The sequence below is a fragment of the Panicum hallii genome, chromosome 2 (genome assembly GCF_002211085.1).
Source record: "Panicum hallii strain FIL2 chromosome 2, PHallii_v3.1, whole genome shotgun sequence".
NCBI lineage: Eukaryota > Viridiplantae > Streptophyta > Magnoliopsida > Poales > Poaceae > Panicum > Panicum hallii.
In genome coordinates, this window is record NC_038043.1 from 39,279,085 (window position 1) to 39,306,548 (window position 27,464).

The window sequence follows — 27,464 nt, forward strand, 5'->3', positions numbered from 1 at the left end:
GGAGGAGGCTGACCGGTGGGGCCGGGAGGAGGGAAAAAAAAAGGGAAAAGCAACGGTTCGTCTTGCAAATTTAAAAACGTGCACTTCCCGGGCTCCAAAAATCACCAAAATTTTATGGAAGCAAGATTAAATCATCAAGAACACAGTGCAACAACAAGAGCTCAAAAATCCGTTATGGATTGTTCACAAAAATTCAAACAACATTGCAGTTTTCAAACTTTCCAAGAATTTTATGGCTCGGGTTAGGCATTCAAAAATTGCACAAAAATATCCAAAAATCACCATTTGAAATCTAGTATTTGAATAAAATATTTGGAGGCACAGTCACATAGCCAAATTCAAACTTACTTCACAACTTATACAAAATTCACACAAGAAAAATGGATGGTCACATGTAATTAAGTGCATATGATGCTCCAAAATGCTTTGATGATGCTCATGATGATGTTGCTTAATTTTTAATCCCGTGCTTTCAATTTTTGGGTCGTGACAGTCCCCGTCGGGTTTGAGCGCAAAACCGACCCTTACACATTGAGCATCCAACTGTAATTAGGAAGTTCAAGGCAGAGTTGAAACAACTTATGGAACTGCCGCCTCCTTGCTTGGCCACAGCGGCAAAAGCTCCAGAAGTGGCTGCCGCCAAAATGATGGTGGCCACCAATCGTGGGGATTGCCAGCGCCTGAAAGAACTGGCGAACAAGGAGGATGCTACTACAATGGTGGTGGTAATGTCTAGGAAAGAAGCACCGGCCAAGAAGCATACACCAGCGAGCATGCATCCGCTGCTAGCAGAGGCAGCATGCACCGGCAACTGGGAAGAAATTAACTTTCTTCTCGAGGGGGAAGACCTGCAAGAAGGGCATTCAAGTAAGAGTAATACTCGTAGCCAAAAGTTTCTTGACAAGCTAGCGGCATATCCCTCAGGGCCAGCTGCTACTGACGTGGAAGAAGGCATCCATGCAGTGTCACTTCTGAAGGGTGTTACCGTGGAGGGAGACACCGCACTACATTTGGTGGCAGCCAATGGGGAGGGCAACAACTTCGTGGAGTGTGCCGACCTCATCCACGGCAAGGATAAAGGCTTGCTGTCCAGGCAAAACTACAAGGGCGACACGCCACTGCACTGCGCTGCAAGGGCAGGGATGTCCCAAATGGTCTCTCATCTTATTGATCTAGCAACTGGCGACAATATAGTTAAAGACCTCGTAAGACAAGAGAACAATAGTAATGCATGTGGCTATCCGTAATGGGGCTCATGGATTGGTCGAGGATTTATTGAAAGTCGATCCAAACTTGGCTTGTTTTCCCCAACAAGGAACTTCGCCACTGTATCTAGCAATCCTACTGGAACACGAGACCATTGCACAGACGCTGTATGAGAAAAGTGAAAATAATGTTCTCTCCTATTCCGGCCCAAATGGACAAAATGCATTGCATGCTGCGGTTCTGCGAGGCCCAGGTACATACTTACTAGAAGCATACATTTATTTATTTATTTTGCGGGTAAGCATATATTTATTTTATTTACTATGTTCATCCCTAGCAGCTCCTAAATAAATATTTTCTAAAAATCAACTAATGAGGATATCCCATTATTTTTTATGGTTACGGAGAGAGTTACTTTTGCAGTTCTCCAATAATCTCATCCAAATAAAATTACCATATTGGGAGAGTTTCAACTTCCACTCTATTTGAGGAGAGTTGAGATGGATTATTGGTTTGCTGTAATAATGAATTAGGAAAAGAAAAAGTTAAAGGGATCTAGTTGAGCACTGGGTAGATGGATTGGGGAATGAGGATGTGTTGAAGATGCTCTTACACCAAGGCTTGTTTACCATCTTTATGCTCTGGTTACCAATGTTTCTGCACAGGTTCTGTTACAGAGAGGTAGGGATGTGGAATTTGGAATTGAAAAAATAAGAAACTATGAGTACCTGCTTGATGTAAACTTATAGGGCTGTTTTGAGATTATTTTACACCATGGCGGGTTTATATGATTATTTTAGATTATTTTCATAATAAAACTGGTGGATAATTTAGAAGAAGATTAGGTCTCATGGCTATTGTTGAGAAGTCTACACATTCGACCATTGTATGCTTTAATTTTTGTGAGAATTTCTAGGTTTTCTTTAGTTTTCTAGTGCATCTCATGAAGATTAATATGGAGTCTTCAAAAAAGTCTCCAATTAGTAATATTTTGACTTAGATGTAGATTTTGGTGGTTACTTTAGATTATTAATCATGTCATATATATGTATTTGAAATGTAAATTACGTGCTTATTTTAGATTATTTTTACTTAATGGAGGGTGTGGTAGTTTAGCTACAAGATAGGGGTGCTACTTCACATAGTTTCCATAATGTCAGATTAGGGAAATTTAGATATAAATTTATGAGGCTACTTTATGTTGTTTTCATAATGGCAACATATGATAATTTAGATGAAATTTTGGGGTTGCTTTAAATTATTTGTATAACTTTTTCATGTGGATAATTTAGAGACAAATTATATCTGATTATTACAGAGTCCATACAATCGACGGTTGGATGTTTTTTTAGAATTTCTTTATTTTTCTAGTTTTTCCTCACCGGGGTTATTAATAGTAGGAAATGTAACCTAAAACTTCTACACCATAATCTGCTACAATATATTATGCGTCTGTTTTAATATTCTGACATGCACAAAATAAAAACCAGCAGCTAGATTTACGCGTTTGTCAGAATTTAACATAATCTGGTAGACAAAAGTATCATTTGTGATGATATTTAGCTCGCCTTCAAAGTGGGTGTCACGAGTGTTGATTTTTTTTCTTTTTCCAATGTGTTGATTCTTAACAAAAGAGTTCGTCAATCTGACAGAGATTACAAGAAAGTTATTGAAATGGAACAAGAATAAGGACCTTACAACAGGGAGGGATGCAAATGGTAGTACGCCACTTCACTTTGCAGCAGGCCTGCGAGGGGCAGAAAATGAAGGAAGCGCGTGTGCCCAAGTGTTTGACGCCACCACATCTGTACTCTACCAACGGGACAACGATGGATTATCGCCCATACACGTGGCGGCCACTGTGGGAGCGGCCAGTGCCACGTTTTTTCCAAAAGTTCCCGCCATTGCCCAGTTCGTGAGCAAATGTCCCAGTAGCGCCGGTTTGCGTGACGCTAAGGGGAGGACGTTCCTTCATGTTGCTGTCGAGAAGAAGAATGTGAGGGTGGTCAGATATGCTTGCCATAGTGATCGACCTCTAGCATGGGTTCTGAATATGCAAGACAACCAAGGGAACACTGCACTGCACCTGGCTGTAAAAGATGGAAACCTTGCTATATTTCGTCTTCTGTTTGGGAATAGGCAAGTCAACTTGAATTTAACAAATGAGGACGGGCAAACTCCTGTAGACATAGCGCGGTATAATATGCGCCCTTCTTTCTATGATAGAACGGTAATATATATGTTCTACATGGCTGTTTAATTGAAAGAGGGGGATCGGAGTAACTAATGCCTTTCTTAACCTATTTATTTTTTATTTCTTAGGCGGACCCTGAAGTCTGGATACCTAGGGCTCTCAAAATTGCCGGGGCTAGAGGAGGTGCAACTCGCTGGGACCATTTTCGTGAAAACTATGAAGATCGTCATGGAGTAAAGACGAACTACGCAGAAAAAGAGCTGGAGATGCTGAAGGATTCGACACAGTTCCAATCCATTGGACCGGTTCTAATAGCCACCGTGACGTTCGGTGCAATGTTTGCCTTGCCTGGTGGTTACAGAGCGGATGGTAGCGATTACGGAGGTACACCTACACTCGCTGGGACGTTTGCCTTCCATGCATTCATGGTAACCAACACATTGGCTTTCATCTGTTCCACGATTGCTACACTTGCTTCCATGTATGCGGGGTCTGCAAGGCTTAACTTGGAGAGACGCAAGGACCACTTTGACTTCAGCATAGCTTTTATGCATAATTCCATCATGGCCTTGGCGGCTGCCTTTGCACTCGGTGTGTACACGGTGCTATCTCCTGTGGCTCACAAGACTGCCATTGTGATCTGTGTCATGAGTCCTCTTGTGGTGCTATACAACTTCAAGGACTTTTGGCTGAATTGGGCCCGTTTTGCAATGCCATTGCTTGCTAGGAGAGGGGCAATCTGGACATTGTGGCTGTATACGCAGGTAGTCCTGGGAAACATGTTCAGTGTATCTTGGCTCATACTAGTGTTTGTTTGGGCCTCCTATGGAAGGGACCATCCCATTTCAAAGGCGGTATCACCAGCACAAGCTCCAGCCACGTTTGCTTGAAGATAGCTGATGAATATCATCATCGTGTGGCTCATACTAGTGTTTTGCAAGCCACGTTTGCTTGAAGACAGCTGGACAATAATAGTAATGAGACTGTTTTGCATGCGGCTGTCCAAAACTGGATTAATTTCCCGACTACCCGAGATGCACGTCCACATATTTTTTTTAAAAAAAATTTCTAGCAAACAAGAATTTTAGTGCAAAACTACATATGCCAAAAAACACATCAACAAAATGGCACAACTTATAGTCACTACAGCGAGGCCAAGCTAGCAGGGAGGGTGAATATCGAAATGAATATTGTCCTCGTTGTAACATCCCGGAATTCTCTTGAACGTTATTCGTGCAAAAATGCAAAATATTGTCCGACACAGCCCACACCGGCCTGCTCTACGCACCCGAGCCAGCCTAGCCAGCTCGCGCACGGTCCACGTCCAGCCCAGCTCCACCCACGCCACGCCTCCTTCTCCACTATCGCTGACGCCCCAGTCCCACCTGGAAGCTTTCCCCTTCCTCCTTCCACCCACTCTCTCGCCGCTCCTCAACACCCGCACTGCTCTGCCCCCGCTCCGCGACAGAAGAGCACAACGATGCGCCCACCAACATCAGCTGCAACCGCCCGCGCTCCCTTTCCCCCTGTGGCTTTGACCGCCCGTTGCTAAACCCTAGCCCCGTGCCGCGTGTCCCCACTCTGCAGCCGCACCCCATCGCCGCCCCTCAATGTTCGAGCCTGCGCCGAACCCTAGCTGCCACCTATAAGACCCTAGCGCCCGCGTTCGTGAAACCCTAGCCTCTTAGGATTTTTCCCTTTCTTGAACCAGCGCTGCCGCCATACCCAAGTGGACAATATTATTGTGGAAGGTCTCCTAAGATAGGAGAATAATAGTAATGAGACTGTTTTGCAAGTGGCTGTCCACAATTAGTCAGGGACGATTTATTGTCAAGCGATCCTAAACTAGATTAATTTCTCGACTACCCGAGATGCACGTTGTCACGACCCAAGTTAATGAAAAACATGATTAAGATTAATACCACACCATCATGAGCATCATCCAATCATAATCAAGCGTCATGTGCATTTTTTTATTGAGAAATTTATTTTTTTCTTGCTTGGTGTGAATGAATGTTGTGAAGCAAGTTCAAATTTTGTTAAATAACTATGCCCCCTAACATTTTATTCAAATGCTAGATTTCAAATGGTGATTTTTAAGTATTTTTTCCTCAATTTATTAATGCTTATCCCGAGCCATAAAATTCTTAGAAGTTTTGAAAACTGCAATTTTATTTGAATTTCTGTGAGCAATTCTTAGTAGATTATTGAGTGTATGTTGCATAAATGTGTTCTTGGTAGTGTGATCTTGCTCCAGTAAAAATTTGGGAAATTTTGGAGCCGTAGCAGTTTTTGAATTTAGAATTTAGAGCTTTGCTGTTTCGGTTATTTTTCCTGCCCGGCCCCACCGATCAATCTCTCCCCGCGCCCCCAGCCCCATCAGCCCCTCCCTCCGTCTTCCCCACGCCTCCGCCCCTGCCCGTTGGCCGGCCGCGCGGCGGCGTCGCTTCGACGCCCACCGGTTGGGCCAGCGTGGCCTCGGGCGGGGTTAACCCCGCGGCCGCCCGCTCTCCCCTCTCCCTTCCCATTCAAACGCGTCGTCTCCTCTTCCCCGCGAAACCTAGCTCCGCCTGAACGCCGCCTCCTCTTCCCTCCGCCCGCCGGCAGCCGCAATCCACAGCCGTCGGTGAGCCTCCGCTCGATTGCCCGCGGGTGCACCGTCCCCTCCTCCTCCTCACTCGGTTCTAAACCTCCGCCGCCTCTCTCCCCGCCTGCAGCCGCTCCCCGACATTCGCCTCCTTCCACCGCCGCCGCTCTTCGCCGCGCTGCCGCTCGCCACCTCGCCCCGCTCACTCGAGCCATGCGTGAGCACCACCGCCGTGCTGCGCTGCTCCGGCGCACGCCCCTCCGCCCTGTTCGTGCCTCGGGCCGTGCCGCCGCGACGTCGTGCCGCGCGCGCGCACGTTCGCGCGCGGGCCACGTCGCGGGCGCTCACCGGCCGCGGCCCATGGCGAGTCAAGGCCCGCGGCTGGCCTTGACTCCGCCCGGCCGGGACTAGCAGCCCGGGCCCACCTGTCGGCGCCCGGGAGTGCCAAATCCGGGTGGATCTAGCCTTTTTCCACGTTTTGATCCATTGTATTTATGCTGTGATCTTGTAAAATTCATAGAAATTTGTGTAGATCTCCAAAAATGGTGAAATTTGTTTTCTTTGTTTGCTCTATGATAGATCTACCTGGAAAAAGTATGGTTGAGCATGTTAGAGTCCTATGCTTTGAGTTAGATTTTAATCTTTCCAAATCAATTTAATTGCTTAACTTGCTGTGTGATGCTCTAAAAATGCCAAATTAAATCTTGTTAGATTCCTTGTGAAATGATATATCTAATGGTGTAACTTGTATAAGTGACCCTAGGCCTTTTGGTAGGGTTTAATGTGCTTAATAGTTTTCTGTCCTGCAAGCTTATTAATTCCATAACTATAGTTTAAAAAGTCATAAAATGGCAAAACCACTTCAGTTACCTTTTTCGTCATGTTCATTCTCCCTGGTAATTTTCTGAGGAATTATGGAAATGTCTTGCATGCCTTTTAAGATTTAACTTTTTTAGAGCAGCTGAAAATTGTAAAATGCATAAGTAATTCTATAAAAATAATTTTGCTGCAAATTCAACTCCCATGAGTTCCTTTTGAGATTCCCTGTGTGCATAATGTAAATCATTATTTATGCTTGTTAAGTCCCTTGTTTGAGCGAATTTCGGTTATCGGTCTGTAGTGATTGAGTTTCCTTGTCCTTATCGTTTGTATTGCTTCCTGGTTTGGAGTGATATTTTTCTTCTATTTCATATCATACATACCACATCATTTTCACATCATCGGCATCATTCTAATGAATACATCTCATTCATGCATTATAGTGACCGAAAAGCCGGAGGACGAACCCGTTGAGCCCGCCGAGACCGTCGAAGCCGAGCCGGGAGCCGAGTTTGTCGTTGAGCAAGAAGATAACCAAGGCAAGCAGCTAAATATGATTCCTTGACCCGCTTAACTTGTTTAGAATTAGTTATCTCACTTGAGTATATATGTTTATCTATTGCATCGTCGATCCTAATTTCATGCTATGACTTTCCTTGCTTTTACTTTCATATCCTTGCCACACGTAGTTAACAACTAATTGATTAAGCAAATGACTAGCCATGCTTAGAGTTGGTTTTTAGTTTGCAAGAAACATTGGAATAGGGTCACCTTGCTCACTACACTACTTTTAGCTATGTTCGCGCTTGTTCGGTTTAAAAAGTTTGGAAGTTCGGAACGGTTTAGTTGGGAAGTTGTTTCGCGATTCGAGCGGAAGGTAGGGCCTAGAGAAAGGAGTCTCGGAGGTACCGCTTGAATCGATTAAGGACCGTCCGTGGATAATCTCAGTTTTGAGCATTTATCGTACTACCACATATCCATTCATGGGGTGGATAAACCGATTACCTTCTAGTTTTAATCTTTGATGCACGGTCCTAGATGCGTGGCCATAGGGCTTTGTACAGAGGCTTAGGGGTGTCCCCAGTGGACCTAAGTAACTCTCCGCGCAAGTTAGGCGTGATGTTCAACGATTAGAACTTGTCGGAAAAGGTTGACATGAGTACCCCCTTGCCTAACGTGATCGGTTGGGTAAGTCGCATGGTCCTTACGTCGTGTGGGTAAAGAAGTACACCCTTGCAAGGTTAACCAATCAATTCGAATTGCTGCGCTCTCGGTCATGAGCAAGCTCTTTATCCTATGAATTCTTCATAGAAGTATCGGTTTTGTTGGATCGGTACATGTTACCTCTTTTATGATGCATAGTGTTGGTTGATTCAATTAACCAAAACGTGAGGTGGGTTGGGCAAGTTAATTAAAATGCTAGAGAGCTAGGTGGTGGAATTAGGGAGCTCATGCTTATTTAATATTACTTAACCTTAAAGCCTTATTTTTGTGAGCCTTCATGTGCATAATCCTTGGTTATTATTTATTCGCGTAAGTCTTGCGAGTACCTTTTGTACTCATGTTGCTTTATTAACTAAGTTGCAGGTGAGCCGGATGTGGTGTTTGGCTGCTTCTACCCCGCCGATTCCGGCGCAGGTGAGGAGTAGACCGATGTGGATAGGATGGTGTCCTTGAGCAACATGCCATTGTTCTATCTCATTATGTTTTTCCGCTGTGCATTCGTATTGGGGATATCATTTTGAACATTAAACTTTATGATTTATGCCCCTCTCTAATGTTAATTGTGAGCCCAAGGCTTGTATCTCGTATTTAAACCTTTAAATTTTAGATTTGGAACCTTCCTCTATATTACTCTTGTAATGACTAGTTGTTTAACTTTGTATTAAAACTTGCTCTTTGTGGATCACTGGTGATATATGGGCTTGTGACGGTATGTGTGTATGCATGATCTTGGGCATATGGTGGAGCACATACCGGGACTACCGGATTTGATATCATTTTTGGCGAATGATGGGTTGGTCCTTTATAATTTAAATGTGGGTTAACCCGTGGCATGCCATTAGTGCGAGCGCGTGTTAGTCCTCATCTTCATGATAAGTACCGGCGGTTCGCTTAAAATGATGTTAAATTGGGCGGTTCTCACAGCGGGTATTAGAGCCGAGGTTCCATGAAGTGAACTTAAAATTTTGCTCAAGGGGGTTGAGAGCGAAATAAAATTTGGTACTTGCAATAATATTTATTTCTTGTAAAATTTGAACCTAAGGATTAATTGCTAACTTCCTCCCTTGGTCTTAGAGCTATTTTTCCCTCTATTGCTTCACCTATTAATTAAATGTGCTTAATCTCTCATGTCTGTATGGATAGATGGCCAAGTTGATCATGGCGACCCGCGCTCCGGAGACGATTGGGTTCCCTGCGATCCTCAATGAGATGTTGAGGAGGGTGCACTACACTTTTCAGCCCGAGTATGAGGTCTACGCTAGTGGTTATGGAGTCGGATTGGTGGACTACATGGGGACCCTCCACCTTGAGGCAAGGATGGTGGTGGGGGTAGTGAAGTACGACTTCCACGCTTGTGGTACCTCGGTGGAGATGGTCATTCAAGAGGTGGCACGTGAAGCCATCACCCGCCTTCACCACGAGCACCGCGAGCTTTGGGAGGCTCCTTTCACTTACCTCCCGGTGCGGGGACCCGAGGCTCCCATTGCTCACGTTGTCTCGCCTCCGGCTGGGCCTTACACCTTGGAGAAGGGCATGGTGGACACCGTTTCCGCCTATGAGATGGCGCACCGGAGTTTGGTATGGGAGTTGGAGGAGACAAGGAGTCGTCTCGTCCGCCTCCAAAACCAATTGGAGCCCTACCTTCGGTCAATGAGGTTGCCTAAGAAGATCATGGATGATTGGCCGCGGAACACGCCACAAGAGGAGGTGCCTCCTTCGCATCGCTTTCCGCACGTGGTGGGTGCATGGGCCGAGGCGAGAGAAACATACAATCCCATTTCGATGGGGTTGCACGTGCGTCGGTTCCATGTGAAGCCCGTCACCCGCGTGAATCTTTTGGGATTCCCGGAGCTAATTGACCCGCAACTCGTTTATCGTTTGGTGAGAGAGAGAGAGAGTCGCCCATTATTCCAAGTGCTAGTAGGAGGGGCGTAGCACTTTGAGTAATGTGGTTGTAAGGTGGAATTAAGCGCTAGGACGTTAAAACATGCTCATTTTGTGTTGGTTGAACTTGTTGAATGCTTGTGGACTAAAGTTAAGTCAGCCTTATGGTTATGATTATGCCTAAATGCTATTAGTGTAGCGTATTTATGCAAGTTAATCTTGCATAATCTTTGCATGCTTGCTAGAAACTTATTATGAGCCTTATATTATTGTGTGGGAACGATGTGAGGTAATGACATATTGCACTCATATGTTGCATGCATGCACTCATACGCATATTATAATTTATGAAATATGTAAGTGACCGTTTCTCATCCTTTTTGATCTCCAAATCTGCCCTAAGTAATCTAGAATGTTGATGCCCAAATCATTTGCGCTTGTCAAACTTATGTCTCTAGTAACCGGATATTTATAATTTTGCTTTGATAGTTATCGCTCGAATCTCGGTTTTATGTCAAATCATTATCTACACTTTATCATTTCATCGCTTCTCCTTAAGATCATTACCTTTCTTCCTCGGTCACTAACCTATCTTAATTCTTGCTAGGATGAATTTGTGTTCAAGAATCGGCACGAACTGCGGGAACGGTTCGGGTGGGAATAACAACAACAACAACAACAACAACAACAACAACAACAACAACAACAACAACAACGATCTTCCCAACCCTCCCATCCACCCCACTCTCGCGGATGTGCTTGCCCAACAAACTCAACTCCTCGGGCAATTGGTCAACCATATTGGCAACTTGGGCAACGCCGGCAACCAAGCTCCTAGAGAAGAGCCCCAAGTGAACAAGTATGGGGATTTCTTCCGCACCAACCCACCCATCTTCCGTGGCTCCAAGGATCCTCTTGATGCGGATTTTTGGCTTCATGTTATTGAGGACAATCTCAATCTCATCCAATGTGAGCAACATGAGAAGGTTTTATTCGCCGCTCACCAACTTCATGATGCCCCGGGGGCTTGGTGGCGGAATTGGAAGGCCTCGCAACCCGCGAATCATCGCTTCACGTGGAAGGAATTCCGGACGACATTTCGCTCCTTCCACATCCCCAAGGGTATCATGGACATCAAGAAAAATGAATTACTCAATCTCACTCAAGGTCATCAGGATGTAATGTCTTATGTCAATGCCTTCAACGCTCTCTCTCAATATGCACCCGACGAAGTGTCCACCGATGCTAAGAAGCGGGAGAGGTTTTATGACGGCCTCTCGGAGGAATTGCAAGACAAGCTCTCTACCACCAAGTTTGATGACTTCAATGACTTGGTGAATATTGTTATTCACACTGAACATAAGATGAAGAGACTTGAGGCCAAGAACAAGCGTTCCGCTCCTAACTCGGCAGGTGGTAGCTCCTCCCGCCCACATGTGGGGCCACAACCTCCCCCACCTCGTGCGCCGGGTGCGCAACCACCACGCCCTATGTGGGTTGTACGCCACCCTCAACAACCTCAAGGATAAGCTCCAAGGCCGGCCAATGCTTATTGGAACAACCCAAGCGGTGCCGCAAGGGGTCCATGCTACAATTGTAGTGGCATGGGCCACATCTCCAAGAATTGTCCATCTCCAAGGTAAGGCGGTGCCTCCGATGCACCGAGGCCCAACAACCCTCCACCGCAAGCGCCACATCAAGACGCCAAGCCATCACAAGCTCCTAAGCGTGGCCGCCTCAACTACACCACCGCGGAAGAGATTCCGGAGGATGCCGACGTGCTCATGGGTACGCTTCTCATAAATTCTCATCCCGCCCTTGTTCTTTTTGATTCCAGAGCAACCCTTCCTTTCATTAACAAGAAATTCATGACGCATGGTAATCTTCAAATGCAAACCCTACCACTACCATATCACATAGAATCACCGGGTGGGGAAATCATCTCAAAACATTTTGTAGATAAAGTTCCAATTCTTATTGAGGGAGCTACCTTTCGAGCAAATCTTTTCATCCTAGATAAGCTAGGTTTAGATGTGATCCTTGGAATGAATTGGTTGGGAAAACATGATGGGGTCATTAAATGTGGGCTACGCACCATCGATCTCTTGCACCCCTCCGGGAATAGGGTTCTTCTCTCTCTCGTCAAAAAGGAAGTTTGTCTCTATGCCATGACGGGTATCGAAACCACGGCGTTGGAAAATATTCCCGTGGTTTGCGAGTATCCGGATGTCTTTCCGGAAGAATTACCGGGCATGCCTCCCGATCATGAGGTGGAGTTCGTTATTGAGCTAATGCCCGGGATGGCTCCCATTTCCAAGCGTCCTTACCGTATGCCCCCTAATGAGTTGAAGGAATTGAAAGAGCAACTCAATGTCCTATTGGATAAGGGTTTCATTCATCCGAGTTCCTCTCCTTGGGGATGCCCGGCTCTCTTCGTGAAGAAGGATGATAGCTTACGGATGTGTGTTGACTACCGTCCGTTGAATGAGGTCACCATTAAAAATAAATACCCTCTTCCTCACATTGATATCTTATTTGACCAACTTTCGGGAGCTTGCTATTTCTCCAAGATTGATCTAAGGTTGGGTTATCATCAAATTAAGATTCGCCAAGAAGATATTCCAAAAACGGCTTTCTCTACTAGATATGGTCTTTATGAATTCACCGTCATGTCCTTTGACCTCACCAATGCAACAGCATATTTCATGTACTTGATGAATAGTATCTTCATGGAGGAACTGGATGTCTTCGTGGTTATCTTCATTGATGATATTCTCATCTATTCGAAGACTCGAGATGATCATGCTCGTCATATCCACATTGTATTGTAAAAACTTCGGGAGCATCGTCTATATGCCAAGTTTAGCAAGTGCGAGTTTTGCCTTGAGAAAGTATCTTTTCTTGGTCATATTCTCTCCAAGGATGGCGTCGCCGTGGATCCTAGCAAGGTGCAAGATGTTCTTGAATGGAAACAACCTCGAAATGTCACCGATATCCGGAGTTTTCTTGGACTTGCGGGATACTATCGCCGGTTCATAGAAAACTTTTCAAAAATTGCCAAGCCTATGACCGAGTTATTGACAAATGGGGTCAGATTCGAATGGTCCCAAGCTTGTGAGGAAGCCTTTCAAACTCTCAAAGATCTTCTTACTACCGCTCCCGTTCTCGCTCAACCGAATATTCACAAGAACTTTGATGTCTATTGTGATGCCTCTCACATCGGTCTCGGTTGTGTTCTTATGCAAGAAGACCAAGTGGTGGCCTATGCCTCCCATCAACTCAAGCGACATGAAGAGAATTATCCGACCCATGATTTGGAGCTTGCGGCCGTTGTCCATGCTCTAAAGATATGGCGCCACTATCTTCTTAGTAATCATTGCAATATCTACACCAATCATAAGAATCTTAAATATATCTTCACCCAATCCGATCTCAACATGAGGCAACGTAGGTGGCTTGAATTAATCAAAGATTATGATCTTGAAGTTCACTATCATCCCGGTAAGGTGAATGTCATTGCCGATGCACTAAGCCGCAAGGCCCAATGCAATTGTTTGACTATGGGACCTCCTCTCCATACTCTTTGTGATGAATTCCGGAAACTTGAAATGGGAATGGTCAAGGAGGGTTATCTTGGTGCTCTCATAATCAAATCCGACCTCTACGATCAACTTAAGGAAGATCAAAAGAACAACAAAGGTATGGACCGAATTCGTACTTTGATGAAGGAGGGTAAAGCTCAATGTTTTTCTTGTGATCATCAAGGAGTCCTATTCTTTGGGAAGCATATTGTCGTGCCTAAGGATCACCACTTAAGGCGCCTAATTCTTGACGAAGCTCATAACTCTCAATTCTCTATTCATATGGGTAGTACCAAAATGTTTCAAGATCTCAAGAAAAGGTTTTGGTGGACTCGTATGAAGCGGGAAATCGCTCGATACGTCGTCGAGTGCGATGTTTGCCAAAGGGTTAAGGCCGTACATCTCAAACCGGCCGGTACTCTTCAACCTTTGCCTATTCCATCATGGAAGTGGGAAAATATTGGAATTGATTTTATCACCGGGTTTCCGAAGACTACTCAAGGGTATGATTCTATTTGGGTAATCGTTGACCGTCTAATCAAATCGGCACACTTTCTATCGGTCAAGACTACCTACCGAGCTAAACAAAATGCGGAGTTATATCTCACTCGCATTGTATGCCTTGATGGTGTTCCAAAAACAATTGTCTCCGATCGTGGTCCTCAATTTGTTGCCCACTTTCGGAGAAGTCTTCATGAAGCCATGGGAACCGACCTTACCTATAGCACCGCTTACCACCCTCAAACCGACAGCCAAACTGAGAGAGTGAATCAAATCCTTGAAGATATGCTAAGAGCTTGTGTTCTGTAACACCCTAAATTTTGCAAAGTACAAAATTTAATAAAATGATAGGTTATAGGGTCATAGAATTCTGATAAACAATTTTCTTCTTAAGTATAAAAATGAATATAGGAAAAACCATATGTTTGTGCATCTCATGCTCTTTGCATTGTTTCATTGGGTGCATTTTTATGTGGATTTAAATTCAAATTTCATGTTTAAACTCAAAAGCATTTTGTTTTTCTTCTTTCTTTCTCCCCCTCCCTCTCTTCTCCTTTGGGCCCAGCCCAGCCGGCCCCTTTTCTCCTCTCCCTTTCTTCCTTTTCCCCCTGGCAGCCCAGCCGCGGCCCCTCTCCTTCTTTTTTCTCTCCCCCGCGCGCGGCCTTTCTCTTCTTTCCCTTCCTTGCTTCTTTCCCCCGCGCGCGCTCGGCCCAGCCCCTCGCTTCCGGCCCAACCCGCGAGCCCCGCTCCTTTCCCCGCTCTCTCTCTCTCTGGCGCGAGGGTCCCGCCTGTCGGGATCCTCTTCCCCGCGCTGCACCGGACTCAGGTCCGAGTCCGGCTCGCTCACCCCCCGTGAGATCTCCGCCCTCCGCCGTCTCCGCCTCGAGCCCGCACGCCCAGGAGCGCAGCCGCCCCTATTTAAGCACCACCAGTCCCCGTGCCCCTAAACCCTAGCCGCAGCCGCCGCCTCGCGCCCTAACCCTAGCAGCCGCACCCGCCACCGCCGCCCTTGCCGCTCGCGCCTCGGGCCGCCGCCGCACCACCGCTTCGCTGCTCCCCGCCGTCGCTCGAGCTATCCCGAAGCACCGCGTGGTGGTGAGGACCTCCGGCCGCCTCTCCTTTCCCCCTCTCCGGCTTCCCCGCGTCCGCCCGGCTCCGCCGTCCTACCCGCGCCCCCCTCGTCGTCGGCCGCCTCCTATAGCCCCCAGTGGCCCCTCGCGACCCCCTAAATGGGTTCCCCGTTGCGCGCTCTACCTCCCCGACCAAACCCGAGGCCAACCACCCGCCTCGCCGCCGGCGCCCCGCCGCCGTACCCGCGCCGCCCTGTGCCACCCGGCCGTTGGATCTAGATCCAACGGCCCAGAACCGATCTAGCCCGGGTCAATTGTTTTAGATACCGATCAACCGTGTGTCTTTTGCGGATTAGCCCTTGCGTTTTCCGGAAATCAACCCGCGCTCCATCTCAACTCAAAAGTAATCGCGTTTTAGTCCTTTTTATTTCGTTTAGACCCCTGTAGTTTTTCAAAATAGAACCCGCCATCCAATATCCCTCGGTTTTGCATTCTAACCCCTCTGTCTAGGGTTTAAATATGATCTAGCCCCTGTTTTCTTTGTTATAAGTCCTTTTAGATCCAAATCTTTCGCAGAAAAGCCCCTGGAACCCTGTTTTAGCCCTAATTTCTCTGTTTTAACTCCGATTTCATCGATTCTTGCGCTCACGCGATCCTTACGACGTATACAATGATTTTAAAGCATTATTTTGTTCTGTTTTCATTGATTGGTGTACTGTTCTTATTTTATTGCGTTTGTTTGTTTGTATGTGCTCGTGTGTCGCGATAGACGGTGCGCAGTTTGAGGATCCGCAGGGTCAAGACTTTGAAGAATATCCTGAGCAGCAGCAGTTTGCTAACGAAGGCAAGTGGTCCTTGATCATGTTTCAGTCCTATTAATATCACAATTACACCTTTACTTTATATGCATGCATGTGTCTAGAAAATGATGGAATCCAAGTTAAGGATATGCCTAGTTTCAATTACCTTCCTTGGTTAAACCTGGGTGTTTACATTTATGTTATAGCTACGCTAGTTGCTTAAAAGTAGATTTTGGATGGTTGGAAATCATGTTACCTCCTGTATCCTTCATGACCTTTGAAATATTGTTTGGTGATAAATAAGATTATTGAATGAATTGGAACATGGAGAACCACCCAGGAAAACAGTACAACCACAGTACTACATGGCTCTGGTCTTGGCTAATTAATTAGAAACCTTAGCTTGTAAAGGTCTTACCGAAAGGGAAAGAGGGGAGTGCGTTGATGGGGTATAGCTCGGTCCTTTTGAGGCACATGGCTATGTGGTCCTTGGCTAAGGTATTTCCTCATTAGGGAGGGTTATGACCACTGCGGCCTGAAACCTTAGCGGATCAATACAAGTTAGGGAATCTTTGTAAAAGGCCTCGTAGTGAATCCCTGTCACTCACCTCGGAAGTGTTTAAGGGCTTTGCAAACCCGGGCATCAAGGGAAACACGAGCTGTGGGTAAAGTGTACAACCTCTGCAGAGTGAAAACTGATATATCAGCCGTGCTCACGGTTAAGAGCGGCTTGGACCCTCACATGATAATTGAACTTAAAGATGATTTAAGCTAGTGTTCTCTATTTTGTTTATATTGTTGTTGTTTATTTGTTCAGTCTTTTATATAAGGGTTGGTATAAACTTACACCTAGCTAATGCTTGCTAAATAAAATTTGACCAACTAAAAATGCTTATCGCAGTCAAACCATGTCATCTTATCCTTGATTTGGCCAAGCATGTCATATAATTTACTCCACTTGCTGAGTACTAACCATAAGTGTACTCACGCTTACTTTATTAAAACCAATGCTGCTCAGAACAAGATAACTTTCCGGAGTTTCCTGAAGATATTGGAGAATTCTAGGCATATGTCTCCCAGTCAACTGCCTGTGAAGTTGAAGTCCGCTGCTATTTATCGACGTTTATTTATTCGCTTAAGATTAAGACTGTCGGTCGTGTAATAAAGTACCATTATACTCCTTTCGTTAATGCATTGTTTCGGATATTCGCTTGTGACGTCTACTGTATGTGCGAAACTTGATCCTAGCGCACATATGGGATGCATTCGGTTGCTTTTCTTAAACCGGGTGTGACAGAAGTGGTATCAGAGCAGTGTTGACTGTAGGACGTTAGCCTAGCTAGTAATGGTCGAATTTTAAGTCTTATCTTGCTTAGAAACCAAGCTTCTGCCTGCTTGCTTTTGAAAACTGCTTATTTCTTTATTACATCACTATCTTTTTCTCCTTGAACTCATGCTTGTCTCCCAAGTGTGTTGATGTTTTACAAAAAAATGCATTCTTGCTTTAAGGTCACTCATAGCATTCTTCTAAATGTCCTCTATCTTGCGTTGCCCTCACTTCTGTTGCAGATGGTCAGGACTAGGCAGACTGCCCGTAAGAGCACCCGCGGACCACCGCATCCGATTCATCACTCACAGGAGGTGTCTGACCCAGAGGACAACCACGACTTCCACGATCCTCCCAATGGGGGATGGTTGGACACCGACACTGAAGAGGAGCCCATGGAGTTGCCAGAGGACCATCCAGAGGTCTCAAGTGGCAGCAATGAGGGCCCTGCAGGAGGAGATGGTGGTGATTCAGGTGCTGCAGAGGGAGATAAGGATGAGGGTGATGATGATGACTCTGATGCACCAGGAGATGACGACAACGATCCAGATGATGATCCAGAGCCAGCCGGCGCCACAAACCCACCGCCACCTGAGCCACGCTATGAGAAGCAGATACTTCACTTGGACTCTGCGGAGGGACCACTCCCCGCGCTTCTCTGGAGGGCTATGCAGAGGATTGGTTTTCCGTGGAAGCCGCATTATGAGGCTCACTTGTTCAGGAATGCCCAGCAGGAGGAAGAATGGTTGGTGTCAATGTTGATCTGTGTCCCAGATGAGAGACCTGGATGCTGGGTGGAGTACTCGAAGCACTTTGACAAGGTGCCCAGGAGGACCTTGGAGGCAGGGACTAGTGAAGCCGCTAGGAGGGCACTCTACTATCTTTGCCACGCTTACAAGAATGAACTTCAGGGCACGGAGTTTCAGCAGTTCCCACGACGCAAGAGGGGAGCTACTTGTGCGCAGATTCCTGCCCCACCCTCTGGGGAATGGAGCCTGCTCATGGACACTACGCAGGAGCTGGTCGCCGCTCTCAGCATGGATCTTAACGCAGCCGGGATAGAACTCCTGGAGGTCAAGGAAAAGCTGCTGAAGACTATCAGGGAGAAGGCAATTCTGGAGGCTCGGCTGAGAGGAGATCCCGTGTTACCCCCGGAGTACGACAGTGACGAGCCGAGGGAGTACCTGCCTGAGTCACCCCCTCGCAAGCGTGTTCACTACGGAGAGCCCGGCTACCGCACCAGCTATCGTTAGAGGATGGATCTAGGGTTAAGATAGGAGTATATCTTTTACTAGGTAGGAGTTTCTAAGAGTTTTTTTGTAATCGCTAGTACGAACGATCTTAATAGTGTGCTAAATTAGATTAATGTGAAGGTGTGCTTGGTTTTGTGATAATGGTGTGATTTGGATCTTTGTAATGATTGCAATAGGTTGTGGAGTGATGACCACAACCATATCAAGCTATTAATACAAATATATAGTTAGTAAGATGTTGGGGATGTCTGTTTCTTTGCTATCTTTATCTTACCCATGTTCCTGTCCTTTTTCCATGATTGGATTCATGAGTCTCCTTTTTCTAACCCAATCAGATGGTGAACACCAGGTCCGGGTCAGGAGTTGATCAGCCTGCAGCGCAGCGACGAAGTGCGCGCAACAACACCAACCCCAACCCGCCACCAAGCCAACCGCACCAGACGCCACCCGCGGGGATGGAGCAGTTCCTCGCCGCCCAGACTCAGCTGCTGACCAACATGGCGAACACCATCGCCAACATGCAGGCTCAGATGAATCAAGCTCCACCACCTCCACCACCACCAGCAAGGGACAGGCACAGGGAGTTCATGAGTCACAAGCCTCCCACATTCTCTCATTCACCTGATCCACTTCAAGCTGATGACTGGATCAAGACTGTGGAGAAGATGCTCAACCTCGCTCAGTGCACCGACAGGGAGAAGGTCTTGTACGCCTCAGGCAGACTGGAAGGGACCGCCGCAGATTGGTGGGATGCTTACACGGCAGCTCATGACAACCCCGACACCATCACTTGGCAGGAGTTCAGAAGCAGATTCAGGGAGCAGCACATACCCAAGGGGCTGATGAAGCTCAAGAAACAAGAGTTCCTTGCCCTAAAACAAGGGACAATGTCCGTGAGTGAGTATCGGGACAAGTTCATCCAACTGTCTCGTTACGCCCCTACAGATGTCACAGATGATGAGGAGAAGCAGGATCATTTCAGGGAGGATCTGATTGATCCTATCAAGTATCAATTAATGGTGCACACGTTCGATAGTTTCCAGAAGATGGGGGACAAAGCCATCATGGTGGAACATGCTCGCAAGGAGATGGGTGAGCAGAAGAGAAAGTACGAGTCATCGACGCAGTCCAGCAGCAATGCACGTCCTCGTTTCAACACCCCTCAGGGAACACCTCTCCGCTCAGGAGGACACAATGTCAACTTCGGGCAAAATCAGTACCAGCGCTTCAACCAACAGGGTCAACAGCAACAGCAGGGTCAGTATGCAGGACTGTGAGTGCAGCGCTCCAACTTTCAGCAGAATCGCCAGAGCACTCCAACGGGCACACCGATGAGAAACAATGCCACTGCTCCCGCCAGTGGTAACACATGCTTCAGATGTGGTGAACCGGGACATTATGCCAATGGGTGTCCCAAGAAAAATACTCAGAACACCCCAGGCCAGTTCAACAACAGCGGACAGAGGCAGACTCCGCAGCAGCAACAACCGCCCCGAAACAACACGCAGACGCCCCAGAGCAACAGGGGTCAGCAAAACTACGTCCGCGGGCGTGTGAACTATGTGGCCGCGGAGACCGCTCAGGAGGCTCAGGACGTTGTGTTCGGTATGTTTCTTGTCAACTCAGCCCCTGCATCAGTTTTATTCGATTCTGGAGCATCGCATACATTCATCTCTGCTGATTACGTTGCTAAGTACTCCATTCCCCTATGCACCATGCCTAGCTCCATGTTAGTAAATTCACCTGGGGGAAATATGAGGGCTGTGTATCGGTGTCTCGGGGTAAAAATACAAATCATGGGCAAGGAATTCTGTGCAAACCCGGTAGTCTTGCCATCGAGTGGTGTTGATATTATTCTCGGAATGGGATGGTTGACAAAATACGACGCAGTGATTCACTGTTCCAAGTGATCAGTGGTTCTCACTAGTCAGGAAGGTGAAAGATTCGAGTTCGTGGCAACATGTCCGTCAGCAGCAGATTGTGCAGTGAATCAGTTGAAGGCAAGTTCGATGGAGGATATCAGAGTTGTCAGCGAGTACCCAGATGTCTTCCCAGGTATGCCACCTGAACGTGACATTGAATTTATTATAGATCTTTTACCTGGTACTGCACCTATTGCTAAGAGGCCATATAGAATGTCAGTTGGTGAATTAGAGGAACTTAAGAAACAACTGAAAGAATTGCTAGACAAGGGGTACAGTCATCCTAGTTCTTCACCTTGGGGAGCACCTGTGATCTTCGTTGAAAAGAAAGATGGTACACAGAGGATGTGTGTTGATTATAGAGCCTTGAATGAGGTGACTATCAAGAACAAGTATCCATTGCCGCGTATAGAAGATTTGTTTGATCAGTTGAAGGGAGCCAAGGTATTCTCAAAGATTGATTTGAGGTCAGATTGTCATCAGCTAAGGATACGACCCTCGGATATTGCCAAGACAGCATTTACTACCAGATATGGGCTATATGAATACACGGTGATGTCGTTCGGATTGACTAATGCTCCAGCTTACTTCATGTATCTGATGAATAAGGTGTTCATGGAGTATCTTGATAAGTTTGTGGTGGTATTCATTGATGATATTCTGGTGTACTCCAGGAATGAGGAGGAACATGAGGAACATTTGAGGCTTGTTCTGCAGAAACTCAGGGAAAATCAGCTGTATGCCAAGTTCAGTAAGTGTGAATTCTGGTTGAATGAGGTCTCATTTCTGGGTCATGTCATCACAGACGGAGGTATTGCAGTGGATCCAGGGAAAGTAAAAGATGTGTTGAAATGGGAGCCCCCAACGACAGTTTCGGAAATCCGGAGTTTCCTAGGACTTGCGGGATACTACAGGAGATTTATTGAAGGTTTCTCTAAGATAGTGAAACCCCTTACATCACTGCTAGAGAAGGACAAGAAATTTATATGGTCAGCGGCATGTCAGGACAGTTTCGAGGAGCTGAAAAGGAGGTTGACAACTGCACCAGTGTTGGCTATGCCTGATATTTACAAAAGTTTCGACATCTACTGCGACGCATCTAAGCAGGGTCTTGGTTGTGTATTGATGCAAGAGGGACATGTGATTGCATATGCGTCCCGTCAATTGAGGAAGCATGAACAGAACTACCCCACGCACGATCTGGAGTTAGCAGCAGTGGTACATGCTTTGAAAATATGGAGGCACTATTTGCTGGGTCACCGATGCCAGATATACACTGATCATAAGAGTTTGAAGTACATTTTCACTCAGAATGACCTCAATTTAAGGCAGCGGAGATGGTTAGAGCTTATCAAGGATTATGATCTGGAGATACACTACCATCCAGGGAAGGCAAATGTGGTTGCTGATGCCTTGAGTCGCAAGAGTTATGTGAACGCGACAATGATTAGTCAGATGCCTCGGGAATTGTACAAGGAATTTGAACGACTGAACCTGGGGTTCGTCGCTCATACGGAAGGAATCACTATAGAAGTCGAGCCAACCCTCGAGCAGGATATACGAAAGGGTCAGCTTGAGGACTCTAAGATACAGGAGATAAAGGAAATGATAGAAGCAGGCAAGGCACCAGATTTTACTGAAGATGAACATGGAACAGTATGGTTCAGAAAGAGGATATGTGTGCCAGATGTGGACCACCTCCGAGAGAAAATTTTGCAGGAAGCTCATGACTCGGCTTATTCTATCCATCCTGGCAGTACTAAGATGTATCAGGATTTGAAGGAAAGGTATTGGTGGTATGGCATGAAACGCGACGTTGCAGCTCATGTGGCATTGTGTGATGTGTGTCAGAGCGTTAAGGCAGAACATCAGAGACCAGCCAGATTGTTACAGCCTTTGAAGGTGCCGGAATGGAAGTGGGAAGAAATCGGTATGGATTTCATTGTGCGGTTGCCACGTACCCGAGATGGTTACGATTCTATATGGGTTATAGTGGATCGACTGACCAAGGTGGCTCACTTTATTCCGGTAAAGACTACATATACAGGTGCACGATTGGCAGAGTTGTACATCTCTCGAATTGTGTGTTTGCATGGGGTACCTAAGAAGATAGTGTCAGACAGGGGTACTCAGTTCACGTCTCGATTTTGGCAAAAGTTGCATGAGTCAATGGATACGAAGTTGAATTTCAGCTCCGCTTATCATCCGCAGACTGATGGGCAGACAGAAAGGACAAATCAGGTGTTAGAGGATATGCTCAGAGCTTGTGCATTGAAACATGGAGGCAGTTGGGATAAGAGTTTGCCGTTTGCAGAGTTCTCTTATAACAACAGTTATCAGGCCAGTTTAAAGATGGCACCGTTTGAGGCACTGTATGGCAGGAAGTGCAGGACTCCGCTGTATTGGAGTGAGACAGGCGAAAGTCAGTTGTTTGGGCCTGAGATTATTAAAGAGGCTGAAAGGCAGGTATAGGTTGTTCGTGAGAACCTGAAGGTGGCTCAGTCGAGGCAGAAAAGCTATGCAGACACTCGACAACGAGAGTTGACCTTTGATGAAGGGGACTACGTATATCTGACGACGAGAGTTGACCTTTGCGCAGATTCAAGGTGAAAGGGAAATTGTCGCCTCGTTACATTGGTCCGTTCAAGATCCTAGAACGGAAAGGCGAGGTGGCCTACCAACTAGAGTTACCTGCACGGTTGTCAGATGTGCACAATGTGTTTCATATCTCTCAGTTGAAGAAATGTTTGAGGGTACCCGAGGAGCAATTGCCACTGGAGGAACTGGATGTGCAGGAGGATTTGACTTATGAGGAGCACCCGATCAAGATACTGGACACAGCAGAGAGAATTACCCGGAGTAAGAGAATTCGGATGTGCAGGGTTCAGTGGAGTCACCATTCAGAGGATGAGGCTACCTGGGAACGAGAGGATGAGTTACAAGTAGAATTTCCCCAGCTCTTTGCTAGCCCAGCCGGATCTCGAGGACGAGATTCCTTTTAAGGGGGGTAGGTTTGTAACACCCTAAATTTTGCAAAGTACAAAATTTAATAAAATGATAGGTTATAGGGTCATAGAATTCTGATAAACAATTTTCTTCTTAAGTATAAAAATGAATATAGGAAAAACCATATGTTTGTGCATCTCATGCTCTTTGCATTGTTTCATTGGGTGCATTTTTATGTGGATTTAAATTAAATTTCAGGTTTAAACTCAAAAGTATTTTGTTTTTCTTCTTTCTTTCTCCCCCTCCCTCTCTTCTCCTTTGGGCCCAGCCCAGCCGGCCCCTTTTCTCCTCTCCCTTTCTTCCTTTTCCCCCTGGCAGCCCAGCCGCGGCCCCTCTCCTTCTTTTTCCTCTCCCCCGCGCGCGGCCTTTCTCTTCTTTCCCTTCCTTGCTTCTTTCCCCCGCGCGCTCGGCCTAGCCCCTCGCTTCCGGCCCAACCCGCCAAGCCCCGCTCCTTTCCCCGCTCTCTCTCTCTCTGGCGCGGGATCCTCTTCCCCGCGCCGCACCGGACTCAGGTCCGAGTCCGGCTCGCTCACCCCCCGCGAGATCTCCGCCCTCCGCCGTCTCCGCCTCGGGCCCGCACGCCTAGGAGCGCAGCCGCCCCTATTTAAGCACCGCCAGTCCCCGTGCCCCTAAACCCTAGCCGCAGCCACCGCCTCGCGCCCTAACCCTAGCAGCCGCGCCCGCCACCGCCGCCCTTGCCGCTCGCGCCTCGGGCCGCCGCCGCACCACCGCTTCACTGCTCCCCGCCGTTGCTCGAGCTATCCCGAAGCACCGCGTGGTGGTGAGGACCTCCGGCCGCCTCTCCTTTCCCCCTCTCCGGCTTCCCCGCGTCCGCCCGGCTCCGCCGTCCTACCCGCGCCGCCCCTCGTCGTCGGCCGCCTCCTATAGCCCCCAGTGGCCCCTCGCGACCCCCTAAATGGGTTCCACGTCGCGCGCTCTACCTCCCCAACCAAACCCGAGGCCAACCCGTGGCCGGAAGCACGATATCGCGTAATTCCGGCGAGGCGCCGCCGTCCCCACCTCGCCGCCGGCGCCCCGCCGCCGTACCCGCGCCGCCCTGTGCCACCCGGCCGTTGGATCTAGATCCAACGGCCCAGAACCGATCTAGCCCGGGTCAATTGTTTTAGATACCGGTCAACCGTGTGTCTTTTGCGGATTAGCCCTTGCATTTTCCGGAAATCAACCCGCGCTCCATCTCAGCTCAAAAGTAATCGCGTTTTAGTCCTTTTTCTTTCGTTTAGACCCCTGTAGTTTTTCAAAATAGAACCCGCCGTCCAATATCCCTCGGTTTTGCGTTCTAACCCCTCTGTTTAGGGTTTAAATATGATCTAGCCCCTGTTTTCTTTGTTATAGGTCCTTTTAGATCCAAATCTTTCGCAGAAAAGCCCCTGGAACCCTGTTTTAGCCCTAATTTCTTCGTTTTAACTCTGATTTCATCGATTCTTGCACTCACGCGATCCTTATGACGTATACAATGATTTTAAAGCATTATTTTGTTCTGTTTTCTTGATTAGTGTACTGTTCTTATTTTATTGCGTTTGTTTGTTTGTATGTGCTCGTGTGTCGCGATAGACGGTGCGCAGTTCGAGGATCCGCAGGGTCAAGACTTTGAAGAATTTCATGAGCAGCAGCAGTTTGCTAACGAAGGCAAGTGGTCCTTGATCATGTTTCACTCCTATTAATATCACAATTACACCTTTACTTTATATGCATGCATGTGTCTAGAAAATGATGGAATCCAAGTTAAGGACATGCCTAGCTTCAATTACCTTCCTTGGTTAAACCTGGGTGTTTACATTTATGTTATAGCTACGCTAGTTGCTTAAAAGTAGATTTTGGATGGTTGGAAATCATGTTACCTCCTGTATCCTTCATGACCTTTGAAATATTGTTTGGTGATAAATAAGATTATTGAATGAATTGGAACATGGAGAACCACCTAGGAAAACAGTACAACCACAGTACTACATGGCTCTGGTCTTGACTAATTAATTAGAAACCTTAGCTTGTAAAGGTCTTACCGAAAGGGCAAGAGGGGAGTGCGTTGATGGGGTATAGCTCGGTCCTTTTGAGGCACATGGCTATGTGGTCCTTGGCTAAGGTATTTCCTCATTAGGGGGGGTTATGACCACTGCGGCCTGAAACCTTAGCGGATCAATACAAGTTAGGGAATCTTTGTAAAAGGCCTCGTAGTGAATCCCTGCCACTCACCTCGGAAGTGTTTAAGGGCTTTGCAAACCCGGGCATCAAGGGAAACACGAGCTGTGGGTAAAGTGTACAACCTCTGCAGAGTGAAAACTAATATATCAGCCGTGCTCACGGTTAAGAGCGGCTTGGACCCTCACATGATAATTGAACTTAAAGATGATTTAAGCTGGTGTTCTCTATTTTGTTTATATTGTTGTTGTTTATTTGTTCAGTCTTTTATATAAGGGTTGGTATAAACTTAAACCTAACTAATGCTTGCTAAATAAAACTTGACCAACTAAAAATGCTTATCGCAGTCAAACCATGTCAGCTTATCCTTGATTTGACCTAGCATGTCATATAATTTACTCCACTTGCTGAGTACCAACCATAAGTGTACTCACGCTTGCTTTATTAAAACCAATGCTGCTCAGAACAAGATAACTTTCCGGAGTTTCCTGAAGATATTGGAGAATTCTAGGCGTATGTCTCCCAGTCAACTGCCTGTGAAGTTGAAGTCCGCTGCTATTTATGGACGTTTATTTATTCGCTTAAGATTAAGACTGTCGGTCATGTAATAAAGTACCATTATACTCCTTTCGTTAATGCATTGTTTCGGATATTCGCTTGTGACGTCTACTGTATGTGCGAAACTTGATCCTGACGCACATATGGGATGCATTCGGTTGCTTTTCTTAAACCGGGTGTGACATGTTCTAGTGTATGAGAAGAAATGGGCCACTTGCTTGCCGTTTGCGGAATTTTCTTATAACTATAGCTACCAAGCAAGTATCAAGATGGTTCCTTTTGAAGCTCTCTATGGACGGTGGTGTCGAACGCCTATCAATTGGTCCGAGTCTGGGGAAAGGCCTTTCTTCGGCCCGGATTTAGTGAAGGATGCTGAGGACCAAGTCAAGATTATTCGCGAAAACCTTCGCATTGCTCAATCCCGTCAAAAGATATACACCGATTGTCGCCGCTGTGAGCTCCATTTCAAGGTTGGTGATCATGTCTGTCTTAAGGTCTCTCCTTTCAAGGGCACTCGTCGCTTCCGGGTTAAGGGCAAATTGGCACCTCGTTTCGTCGGACCTTTCCGAGTCACTAAAAGGGTTGGAATGGTGGCTTATCAATTGGATCTTTCCCAATCAATTTCCACCGTTCACAATGTGTTCCATATCTCTCAATTGAAGAAGTGTCTCCGTGTCCTGACCGACGCCATCGACCTTGAAACACTTGATCTTCAAGCGGGTCTTACCTACGAAGAACATCCTATTGCCATCCTTGATTATGATGAAAGGAAGGTGAAGCGAAGTATGGTGAAGTTTGTGAAAGTTCAATGGAGCAACCACTCCGAAGATGAAGCCACATGGGAACGTGAGGATCGTTTGTGTCAAGACTACCCCGATTTCTTCTTCCATGAGTGAGTCCTCAAGCCCTCCCCCACCGCACCCAACTTTCTTTATGAAGTTCATCTTTCTAAATATCATATATGTGTACACAATCACCATCAAAGAGAACTAGGAATGTCCTACCACTCCCCACCACCCATGCTTTGTACATTCTCTTGTACATGTTCATCTTGTCTAGGTGAATATGACCTTAATTCACCCGAGGCCTTATCGCTTTTGATTCTACCAAATCTCGGGATGAGATTTTCTTAAGGGGGGAAGATTTGTCACAAACCAAGTTAATGAAAAACATGATTAAGATTAATACCACACCATCATGAGCATCATCCAATCATAATCAATCATCATGTGCATTTTTTTTATTGAGAAATTTATTTTTTCTTGCTTGGTGTGAATGAATGTTGTGAAGCAAGTTCAAATTTTATTAAGTAACTATGACCCCAAACATTTTATTCAAATATTAGATTTCAAATGGTGATTTGTAAGTATTTTTC

The 27,464-nt window shown here is 46.5% G+C and overlaps 2 protein-coding genes across 2 annotated transcripts in view; both read left to right on the forward strand.

The window, feature by feature from the left end:
- Window positions 1-531: 531 nt before the first annotated feature.
- On the forward strand, window positions 532-4,376 carry LOC112881021 (ankyrin-1-like). Its single transcript, XM_025945733.1, has 4 exons — window positions 532-1,205; window positions 1,237-1,459; window positions 2,859-3,436; window positions 3,529-4,376. Exons 1-4 carry the CDS (start codon window positions 582-584, stop codon window positions 4,288-4,290), a joined length of 2,187 nt encoding a protein of 728 aa, XP_025801518.1. The 5' UTR covers window positions 532-581; the 3' UTR covers window positions 4,291-4,376.
- Window positions 4,377-9,173: 4,797 nt separating this feature from the next.
- LOC112881022 overlaps window positions 9,174-27,464 on the forward strand; it is a 41,003-nt gene continuing 22,712 nt past the window's right edge. Inside the window, exons 1-3 of the mRNA XM_025945734.1 lie at window positions 9,174-9,608; window positions 11,036-11,327; window positions 17,647-17,938. Of these exons, the coding sequence (XP_025801519.1) occupies window positions 9,174-9,608; window positions 11,036-11,327; window positions 17,647-17,938 (1,019 nt within the window). The remainder of the gene's footprint in view (window positions 9,609-11,035; window positions 11,328-17,646; window positions 17,939-27,464) is intronic.

Coding starts and splice junctions, on each gene's coding strand:
- LOC112881021 (XM_025945733.1), top strand. CDS start 582: ATGGAACTGCCGCCTCCTTGCTTGGCCACAGCGGCAAAAGCTCCAGAA. Junction 1,460..2,858: donor TGCGGTTCTGCGAGGCCCAG/GTACATACTTAC, acceptor TCAATCTGACAG/AGATTACAAGAAAGTTATTG. Junction 3,437..3,528: donor CTTCTTTCTATGATAGAACG/GTAATATATATG, acceptor TTTATTTCTTAG/GCGGACCCTGAAGTCTGGAT.